This window comes from Lactuca virosa, chromosome 8 (genome assembly GCF_052849685.1).
Source record: "Lactuca virosa cultivar CGN04683 chromosome 8, Lactuca_virosa_CGN04683_v6, whole genome shotgun sequence".
Classification (NCBI taxonomy): domain Eukaryota; kingdom Viridiplantae; phylum Streptophyta; class Magnoliopsida; order Asterales; family Asteraceae; genus Lactuca; species Lactuca virosa.
In genome coordinates, this window is record NC_136433.1 from 383,227,460 (window position 1) to 383,238,578 (window position 11,119).

Here is an 11,119-nt window from a genome sequence, read left to right on the forward strand (position 1 = left end):
CACGTGCTCAGGGCAAGACAACGTCCTCTCGTGAAACATCCGTGTAATCACAGTCACGGACTCCGTCCCCTGCTTGAGGGACAAGAACTTCTGTGCCAACCGTTCCCACTCCACTGGGGGAACATACTCGTCTCTGAACATGGTGGTGAACCTCTCCCGGGTCACCTCCGAAATCTCTGCAAGAGTGAAGTTCGCCGCCACGAACCTCCACCAGTCCTTCGCCCCCAAGCGAAACTGTTTCAGTGCAAATCGAACCCTCAGATGCTCCGGACACGAACAGGTGTAGAAGCATCCCTCGATATCAGAAATCCATCTCATGCAGCAATCGGATCCTGCGTCCCATCAAACTCTGGTGGCTTCGTGTTGCTGAACTCTCGAAACAACAACGAGTCACCTCCCTGAGGCCTGGCAGCAGCCACAGCTGCAGTAGCTGCAGCGGCCGCAGCCTCAGTCACCGTTGTGTACCACTCATCAAAATCTCAATCAATGTGGTCTTGATAGACCCAAACATCTCCAGAATCTCGGCTCGAATCGCCGCTGCCACCTCATCGTGGATCATCTGACGAAGCTCCTCGTCACTCACGCCGCTCGTCTCAGGTCTGTGGCGTGTCTCAACCATGATGTCTCCGAAATACAACATAACATAAAAATATCAGAGACTCACTCGAGTGTACTCGCACTCGATAACTCAGCCCTACTTGTTCCTTAGTACCCTAAGGATTCTTACTTGGACTGCGCACTGATCCGGTGTTTTCAGTAGTAATGGCCCAATACTACCTTCCACACCGCATCAGCATTCATTCCAAGTCCTCCTCCTAGGATCCCAGATCACAAGTACTCTACATCTCGCTAAGCATAGGCTACCCTTCGGTAGACTTCTCATAAGCTCCTCACTGCTACCTACTCACTCTCGAAGTATCTCATAGCAGCAGTAATCTCCTAGGCTAAGGCATCACAAATCAGGCCACTCTAGTCCTAATATGAATACCTAGCCTACTCTAGCATGCATAACATATCATATCATATCTCATAACACATAATGTAAGGGTATTTTGGGAAATCACCGTTCGGGCGCTGGCTGATCGTACACACTGCTCCGTTCTGCCTTTCTCAAAATCTTTTACTCTTTTAGAAAAATTGTTTCTTTTCTGAAAATTTTCCTCAAATCCTCAGTTTGAGTTCAGATACGCCCGAAGGTACATCCAAATCCCTCAAACCAAGGCTCTGATACCAACTTGTAACAACGTAAATTTTCAAACAATTTTTCATTTTTAAAACATAATTCATTCATAACAAAACCCATTGTATCACATAATATCTCAACGAACAACCCCAGAATCTCAAGTACATAAATCTTCATCAGTGTGTACAGACCATGTCGGCGCCTTCCCGCGATCCTCGCTAGTACCTAAAACACATAACACAACAACTGTAAGCATAAATGCTTAGTGAGTTCCCCAAAATACCTCATACAACACATACGCCACTCGAGGCTACAGTACTACCCTCCGGTCGATGTGTCTCAGCGGGACCCTCCAGTCCCGTAGCTCGTTGGACCCTCTGGTCCGGTCATAGCTCGCTGGGCCCTTCGGTCCGATCTGTATCGTTGGACCCTTCGGTCCAGTCTGTATCGTTGGACCCTTCGGTCCGGTCTATACAACACATAGCATACATATATCACAATGCACATAATCTCATATATACACATAGCATGCAAGACCCTCCGGTCTACACATAAATACCACACTAGGTCATGTATAGTGAGAAGACTCACCTTAATGAAGTCGGATAAGCTCTCGTGCTCAACGTCCCGACCTAGCCTCCTCCTATCATTCAAATAACATCCCCGATCAATACTTCTCTCATAGTCTCATCTCTAAAGATTGGGTAGAAGACCATTCTACCCTTCCCTGAACTCTCTTGAATCAGTCTTGACCAGAACCCTAAGGTCAACGAAAGTCAACGGTAAAACTTTGACCCGACTCGTCAAGTGCACATGGGCGACTCGGCGAGTCCATGCGGGTCCTCTGAATCCTTCTAGCCTCTCTTGACTCGTCGAGTCATCCTTCCACTCGACGGGTTCCTCCTGTCACGAATCGCGGGGCAACCCCGACTCGACTCGTCGAGTCCACTTATGGACTCGGCGAGTTGCTTCCATGTTCATACTCAAATGACCTTCTGAGGTCAGATCTGTTTCTCTAACTTATAGATCTGACCTTCTTACACCCAAATATCACATAAAGGTTCAAACTTTAAGCTCATGCAACACTCTTATGCCCTTATATGAAGAAATAGCTCCTAAAATGGCAACCTAGATCCATATCTCCAATGGAACAGCATAAAGCAGAATGGTTGGGACTCTCTGGACCTCTTAAGGTCCAGATCTAAGACTTATTCTACCTTGGGACCTCATAAGCTTCGAATCCAAGCTAAAGAAGGAATAAGAAAACCCTAGACTCGAGAAAACCACCAAATACATGAGAATGAGTATAGATTCATACCTCCTACAGCAGTCCCATGCGAAGAGATGCTAGATCCACTGCCCCCATCTCGTTCCTTGCTTAAGTCATGCTCTTTTCCTTCCACAAAACCCACCAAATTACTTGATTTCATCATAAGAACTCTCCCAAGGCTCCAATGGCGATTTAGGGTTTCTCACAGGAGATATGAGGCGCATCCAAGGTCATAAGTTCCTTTAAATAGGCTCCAACCCCGGAACATAGGGTTTTCTCTACCCAGTACCTACTCGGCGAGTCCATACTTGGACTCGTCGGGTCCTTTCATTAAACACCCGCAATCAACTCGACGTGACTCGGCGAGTCAGACTCTCGACTCGTCGAGTCCCTCCTAAATCCTCCAAATTGAAACACAAACTGACATCCCCGAAATCCCGGATGTTACACGTTAAATAAATGCATTGTAAAAAATAATAATCTCCGCTTGAAGTTTTTGGTGTTTCTAAGCTTGAATTTGGTCTAAAATTAAGCATATTGAAGTCTAGCAATGATCTTGGTGAAGTTTGAAAAGTCCTAAAAATCTGCAATTTGTGCGGGTACCCGCGCAACAGTTGCGCGGCCGACCCCCACCCGCGCAGCTCCGGGTCCAAATTACCTCCACACGGGATGCACACTGATGTATGCGCGCGGTTGAACCCCCACCTGCGCAACTTCTGCGTGGCCTGAATACCCACCCTCGCAACCACTTGCGCGGCCAGCCTTCACCCTCGCAATCACTTACGCGACCAAGACCAAAATACCACCCCCATTGCGCGACCCACGATCCATCCTTATTGCTTTGACCCACAGCCCATACCCGATCTGTACTGCCCATTTACTCGACCCAGCACCTACAAACCCGCTCCAACTTCACAAATACCTAGAACCGATCCAATTTTAAACCCGAACCCGACCCATATCCGCCCAACCTTATACCTCCTTAACCCATCGGACCATAGCCCTACCTCTTTTCCCCCTCGTCCCTCCCGTCAACAGCCAACCTTGTCACTCCCGACAATTCCAGCGACCAACCGCCAACGCGCTCCGCTGCCACTGCATCCAACCAGCGCCACCGACTGCCGTTGTAAACCCGCCGTTGCGTCGCCGTTCCCCACCCTTATCTCTCCAGCCAACGACAACCGCCAACAGCCCCATCCCTTCACTCGTCGGAAATCGCAAATCAGCCACCACATCCCTACTCCTCCGCTCCTGCCACAATTACACCTCACCACTCTCATCCCCAACTAATTCTGACCATACCCAACCTCGCCACAGCCTTCAATCGCCACCACCCATCGCTCGCCGGAAAAACCGAATAACCTCCGTTCCGCCACCACCTTCCATCAAATCAACATTTTTCTTGGGGCATTCTTCACCAAATCCTCCCGTGCACACCGATCTATAGCACATTTGGCCAAACTACCTCGTCGGAAACCCTAGCTCCGCCGTCTGTCGCCGCCGCCGGCCGCCGCCACTAATTTTGACCAAAATTTTCAAAATTTTTGTTTCTCACCGGAGTTTCAAAAGATTCAATCTTGCGGGTCAAATTCAAGCTTGGGGTGCGGTTTTAGTGGATTTCTTTTCGGGTTTCGACACTCGAAATTGGTACATTTCTTTTAATTCTATTGCATTCAATTTCTAATTTCATAGGCTTGTGTTATGCATTAGGTTGATTAGAATTAGACTTAGTTTGCTTTGAATTGATTGGATTGCATTGAATTGTGTCAAATTGCAAGTTTGGAATATTTGCCCGGTTCATATTTTTGTTATTTGGTTTGATCGGATTGGTGTGAGGCGAGTGTGAGGGATAATTTTGGCCAAGTTTTTGTGTTTGTTAGGTCTATTACAATGGCAAGGGACAAAACCATTCACGCATCTCATGGTTCTTCCCGTGAAGCTCAATCCTCGGGGCCACCCAAAAAAGTGTCAACCGACCATATTGATCGTGATGGAAACCTTACCCTCACGAGTGCACAAATCAAACAGTTCAAGTCAAATCTCCAGAAACGTGCAATTTGAGCCACCAAATTTTACCACCGAGAGTCAATGATGCACCTTGGTCTTGACGATTGCTTGCAACAACTGTTCTTCAACATTGTTTGGCACGAGTTCCTAGCTCTTTCCGCGCGCACATACAAGCAACCCACACTTGAGTTCCTCTCTACTTATGTGCGGGATGACAAGGAGGAGGTGCTCACATTTAGACTCCAGGGTCGGCAGCACCGACTCACATACAACACCCTCAACAACATCATGGGCACATACGATAGCCACAACACCGACATCTATAGCTATCAGTGGACTCAATTCAAGAGTGTGCCTAATGTAGAGTTTTGGACTCAAATAACAAGTCTCCCAAACTTCAATCCAAGTCGACAAAAAGATCCTTACATCATCCATCCTTGTTGGAGAATCACCCACCAAATCCTTTCAACTTCCATCTTTGCTCGTCACGAGCCGGGACAAATCAACACAGTCGAGCTCTATTTCCTCTATTGCATGAGCCATCGGCATTGGTCTTGTCCCGGTTTCGCCACCTTTTTCTTGGATAAATGTGACAGCATCCGCACGAAGACCACTGGCGATATTTGCATCGGAGGTTTCATTACCCTAATTGGTTTGGGTGTGGGCCTTCAATTTCCCGAGTCTAAGTATGTGCCAGTGGATGACCCACCTCTCTACCTCCTTGACTGCATAGCTCTCACCCGGATGGAATTACTGATACCTCATCCTACCCGTCATAACCATTTTTCTTGGCTCAATCATGTCAAGGAACCAGTTTACATCTTGCCTAATCCTAGCATCTCCGCCTTTTCCACCAGCGACCCCGAAACTTGGTTCTTGCCTGAAGAGTTACACGATGATGATGATGAAATGCACGTCGATAATTCCAATGCTGGTAGTCCATTTGAGGCCGAAGACCATTATGACCTCCCGATCTGACAATTGCCACCACCTTATTATGATCAGCCCTCGAGATCACACTTTCAGCCACAACATGAGTACCACTCCTATCAGCAACACAATGAGCCCGATCCCCAGCACGAATTCCCTCTTGATATCTATAGTCAACTTGCTTCATTGCGCCTCCAGGGCAACCGGAATACAATAGCCATTCGCCGCATCGAGGAGCAGCAAGCCCGCGCCAACAACTACATGGAGGATCTTTGGTATCATTTTCGGCCCGAAGGCGGTTACCCCCCTCGTGGGCCTCCTCCACCTTGATCCCGGTACGATCCTTCCTTACTCTCATCCTAAGCATTGAGGACAATGCTTAATTTTAAGCTTGGGGTGAGGTATTCTTTATCTTTTATTTTTTGATTGCATTTAGGTTGTATATTGTTGCATTTAGAGTAAGTCATTTAGGTCATTCATAAAAATTGTATAAAAATTTCAAAAATATTGCATATTTTGTTTCTTTCTTTTCTAATTTTCATACTTTTTAGATGCATTCTAGTTTAAGTTCATGCATTTTTGTTCTCTCTTGTCTTCTCATCCCTACAGGTACCATAGCGTCGAGTCATAAGTATTGAATCATAGATTGGTCCCGGATCTTGATATGGAATTCCTTGTATTTGATAAATGGGACACGTTTTGAGCCTCACATACCATTTTAAGACCACTTGTGTGGGGGTCAGATGCAGGTAGCTTGATTGGATCTAGGTGCGGAGGGATGTGGTTGGTCATGCCAATGTGTGCGAGCAAAGATTAGCCCGGTAAGGAATTATGAAGACATTGAAGATATTGAAGACTCGCATCTTAGTTTTGGGGGAAGTACCCCTTAGTACTCCCGAGTCTCGTCCTAGCCTTAATTAGTTAGATTCTCACCACCTTTTTAAGATAGGTTATTTTTTAGGAGTCTAGAGTAGATAGTTAGATGGATTTTGTTTATCACACCTTGCATTAAGGTGCTTGATGAATTTTGAAGTGGGTCCCCCAATTCACATCTTTTGGGACCAAGTCTTTTCGGTAACACCCATTTTTGAGTCATTCCCCACCCTTTTTAGTTGATCTTGGCACATTGTCAATGATCATTAGGTGTTCATGTTAGCCTCCATCCTTTGTTACATGGTGAAATTTCTTAGACCTTCAAAGAAGAAAACATAGAAAAATGAAGAAATTGGAAAAGTGAAGACAAAAAGATACAAAGAAGAAAAATGAAGAAAAAGAGCAACACAAAAAGAAGAACAAGAATCCAAGTTCAAGGCTTTAGTTCTAAAAAAAATTGAAGATGAAAACCCCAAACTATCAAAATCGAAAAAATGGAGAAGTAATCGAATCTGATGTTGAACAGCACCTGGAGCATTCGGCGATTAACCCCAAGTCCCATCCTATCACCATTCTTCTCATTACCCACCACCAACACCCCCAATTTACGCCCAAATCAAACTCCATTTCGTTTCATGGCATCCACATTTTGGTTCATATCCATATTTTGGTTCGTACTTTGTTTATCTGTATATGGATTTTGTTTGAATGCAGATCGGTGAAAAGTTTTGGTTTTATGCCTAGTTACTTGACTTATGAAGTGTTTTTATTGATGTAATTGTTATATGATTGATGATTTTTACAAGTAGTTGTTGCTTTCTTTTCTGAAAATGTGTATGGATAGGATTCTTGTAGGCGCTATTGGTGACAAGAACAGAATAGAGGTCTAGTAAGTTAAAGGGTGGATTGGAATTGGAGGGCAGATGGAATTGGGATCTTCGAATTTCAGCCACCGGAGATGGTGATGTGGTGTGGTATGTAGGGATGAGATGAGATGCTGCAAGATGTAAGGATGATTTCTTTTGCTTGAGGGATGCGAAGTAGAAACCGATGATAGTTAGTTGTGGATGGAGATGGGTTGTTTATGATTAGGTTTAAGTTTTCCTTTTTTTATAATTTTTTTTAATTTATATTATTATCATAACAATAACATATAAATTATAACAACTAAAAATAATTAAGAAAAATCAAACAATAGTGACTAGGCATCCACCTCACAACTTTTAGTACGACTTAGCATTGAAACCTCTTATAAGGAGTTAAAGGACCATTTCAACCAGTCACATTCAACTTCATTCCCTTAATGTGCAAAAAAAATAGTTTAGTGACCTTTTAAAACAAACACGAAAAATTTGATAGGCTAATATGAAATTTGCCCATTAGTTAAATTTTAAAAAAAAAAATAATTAAAAAAAATAATAATAATAAAAGGAAGAGGTTAACTAGAAGTCAATTAAATAGAGGTTAAAATTAATGAATGATGAAATGGCAATAATAATAAGTCATTGATATAAGCTAATCATCAAGATACTCTTACACAATCACTCTTGCTCTTATAAAACTCGAATGTCGACTTCTATCTCACTGGCTATTGTTGTTTTCAACTATTCCATTTACCTACTAAACTCAATTACAAGTGACAAATACTTACGATAATTTCAGATCATCGTAAGTATATCACACTAAACTGTTTTGGTCTAAGCTGCTAACCAGTTTTAGTAGGTAAATAATGGCTTTAAAAAAAATCAAATTGTCAATGTTTTTTTTTAGCAAATTTTTTTTTTTTTTTTTGTAATACTTTTTCAGTGTAAATATAGACTTTCTGAATGCACAAATATGCTCCAGACATATATATCATATATGTGTGGACATATTGTGTATCAAGAACATATTGTGTATCAAGAACGAAACAAAAAGCGGATATAGTCGAATGGTAAAATTTCTCTATTTGGCTTAATATATAAAGGATTAAAGAAACACAAAAACAAAACCCAAAACACAAAATAGAAAAAGCAAAGTGTATGAATATGAGAATCCCAATAAAATTAAGAGGTCAAAAACACCATACAATATTTAACCCCAACTAAAGTTGTAGTCCAAAGTCCAAACATGTTTTTTTTTTTTTTTTTTTTTGCTAATCTTTATCCCACATAAATTTTAACTTAACCTGGGTTAAAGAAAAGGGGGTCCCCACAAGGCATCAATGGTCAAGACTCCGCAGCTTCAACCCCAGAAGCATTGACATGGTGGTTGTACGAATTACCAAAATTACCCCTCCCACCACCACCACCACCACCCCTTCCCCTACCACCACCACCACCACCACCATTATAGTTCCGTGGGTAATAATTTCCCGGCTGCTGCTCATAGTAATTGTTACGTCCATTCTGGTACGGTCCGCCTCTGCCGCCACTTCGACCGCCAAGCCCATTCGAGTAACCTCTCCGACCACCACCACGGCCGCCACCACCGCCGCCTCTCTGGTTCTGATAGGGTCGCCGGTTTACATGTTGGTCTTTGTTGTCTTCACCTCCGGCTTGTGGTTCTGTTGGTTCTTCTTGAACTGGTACTTCAATGGAGTTTTCAGCTTCTGTTTCATCCTGATGAGAATAAAAAAAAACTATAAATATTTTTTTATTTTATGATGAAAAAAAATGATAACTAAGGAATCACATTCCATTCCATCCACAATCATTACATTAGAGACAGAATAAAAGCAATACCTTGTGAGAATTTTCAATAGGGGCAGATTGGTCTTCATAAGTTTCACTTCTTTGATGATCTGTTACATCTTCTTCCTGTCAAACAATTGAAAATTGGAAAAGAAATATATATCAGTAAACCAAATCCAGACTTTTTTCACAACATCAATAAACAGCAATAATGAATTATAAACATGAGTTGTTACTTGTTACACAAGAATTGTAATAATTAGTACCAAAATTCGAAATCATTTGCCACATATATTAACATTGCATCTCTTAATGTCCAGGCATTATCTCTTATTTTTGTCCAAATTCAAGATCATGTGAAGAATCCCCTTGCAGAATACAACATAACTGATTTCTTTTTATGTGAGGATCAGTCTGCTATGGAGAAAAAATGTCTGAGAAAACAATGACCTCAAGATGAAGTTATGCATTGGGGAAACAACTTCACATCGCAGTTTTCTTTCCTTCAAGGGTTGCAATAGAGAAAATCTTTCTAAAAAACATATAGATATTGACAACATTTCAGATAAGAGAGAATCAAACATTATATGAAATAAAGTTCTGAGACATTTCCTTCATTTTCAATTAAATGAGGAGAAAATGTAGAGGTTGGATACTGAAAGCACAATGTACATCAAGACAAACAACAAAACTGGGAGAATGCAAGCACATTTCTATAAGATACTCAAAAGATGATAGAAACCCACAATTATACCTTCTGTTCATATCGAGTGACTGAACCTTCCACCTGAACAGGCACTTGGAATGAATAATTTCCAGCAGCTTCAGCCGCAACATCAGCAGGAGCTTTCATCTCTGGCGTTATTTTGAAGTAATCTGAGCCCATAATCTTTGTCAACTTCTCTCTCAAATCAGCATCTGTAAAATCAAACAGTTACTCAAAGCAGAGTTTATGTAAACATTACAATGAGTTGAAATAAAGTATATTGTATCATACAAGTAACATTGCTATTTGAATCAATCTGCTGCTCAGACTTCGAAAGCCAAAGCTTAGCATTCTCAACGCATCTCTGTAAGGCATCTTGATGCGAAAGACTAGAGTCCACGGGTCTAGAAATCAAAAGAGAGCCCATCATTGAGATCAAATCCAAATCCCTCTCTCCCAACATGACAGCAGCATCATCATCGGTAACATAATCATACGTCAAGCAACAATTCCTCTCGTGCGACCTTGTCAACATTATCGAATTGAAATCATTTTGCGATTTGACCTCAAACATACTCCCGAAGTAAATCAAACTCAGCAGATCGTCCACCGCTAAAGCCGGAGGCTCCGTTTCCTGTTGCTCTTTATCTAGGGTTTGTGCTTTATTACTGTCATCGTCATTATCATTGTCTTCCGATGCCGTCACATGACGGCGTTGAAGCGCGAGACTGATTTCTTCATCGATGGCCACGGATAGGGGCTGGCGGAATTTCTCTAGCTCGTCAACAGCGGCGATGATCGCAGGCTTCGATTTCAGGAGTTCCTCCTGTTCCTTGTTCTTGATAATGGATTTTCCTTGAGCGATGGAATCTTCGAGCTGCGCGATGCGGTTGAGCTTTTTCCTTAGGTTACGGATGCGTTTGTTGATAAGAGTGAGCACTGGTCCATCAGTGACGTCAGAAGTAGCCGTGCCTGACGCCATTTCTGGAATTCGCAGTTGTTGCGAGAAGGAATGGGGTAACGGAGAGGATATTGAGGTATCGGAGCCGCCGTCAACGGCGGTGTTGAAAGATTTTTGGTAGGGTTTGCAGGGAGGGCAAGATCGAAGCGGCGGCAAGTTGGGGTTGAAAGACTTAAGGGAGAGGGATGGCTTCTCGTTATCCCGGGTGTTTTTATTGCATTTCGAAAAAAGGTTTTAGTGTCAAAAATTAAAACAAAAACAGCAAAAATGGTTATGTTAAAAAACATTTTATAACACTATTTTGTTGTTAATCACTCATGGTGATATAACATCTAGGATGTCAAAAAGTCCCGTGAGGCCCCGTTCCGTATGGGGGCATTTGTTGAAAAAAATCGGGGATGGGGCGGGGCAAGGTTAACCCCGTTTTAGTTTCGGGAGCGGGGGCGGAGGTTGGCAGTCCCGTCCCGAAACCCCCGTGGGGCCCCGTTAATAAATTATATATATTATTGACATATAT

The 11,119-nt window shown here is 42.8% G+C and overlaps 1 protein-coding gene across 1 annotated transcript; it reads right to left on the reverse strand.

Annotated features, from left to right (window-relative positions):
- Positions 1–8,267: 8,267 nt before the first annotated feature.
- LOC145132497 (uncharacterized) lies at positions 8,268–10,816 on the reverse strand. The gene is made up of 4 exons (XM_079067295.1): positions 9,933–10,816; positions 9,690–9,853; positions 8,987–9,061; positions 8,268–8,863 (listed from the first exon to the last, which is right to left on the reverse strand). Exons 1-4 carry the CDS (start codon positions 10,621–10,623, stop codon positions 8,471–8,473), a joined length of 1,323 nt encoding a protein of 440 aa, XP_078923421.1. The 5' UTR covers positions 10,624–10,816; the 3' UTR covers positions 8,268–8,470.
- Between the last annotated feature and the right edge of the window lie 303 nt (positions 10,817–11,119).

What these genes read in the sequence shown, in the direction of transcription:
- LOC145132497 (XM_079067295.1), bottom strand. Translation starts at nt 10,623, where the DNA reads ATGGCGTCAGGCACGGCTACTTCTGACGTCACTGATGGACCAGTGCTC. An exon ending in TTCAAATAGCAATGTTACTT is followed by an intron (nt 9,854 to 9,932) that starts GTATGATACAAT and finishes TTGATTTTACAG; the next exon opens with ATGCTGATTTGAGAGAGAAG. An exon ending in TCACTCGATATGAACAGAAG is followed by an intron (nt 9,062 to 9,689) that starts GTATAATTGTGG and finishes ATTGTTTGACAG; the next exon opens with GAAGAAGATGTAACAGATCA.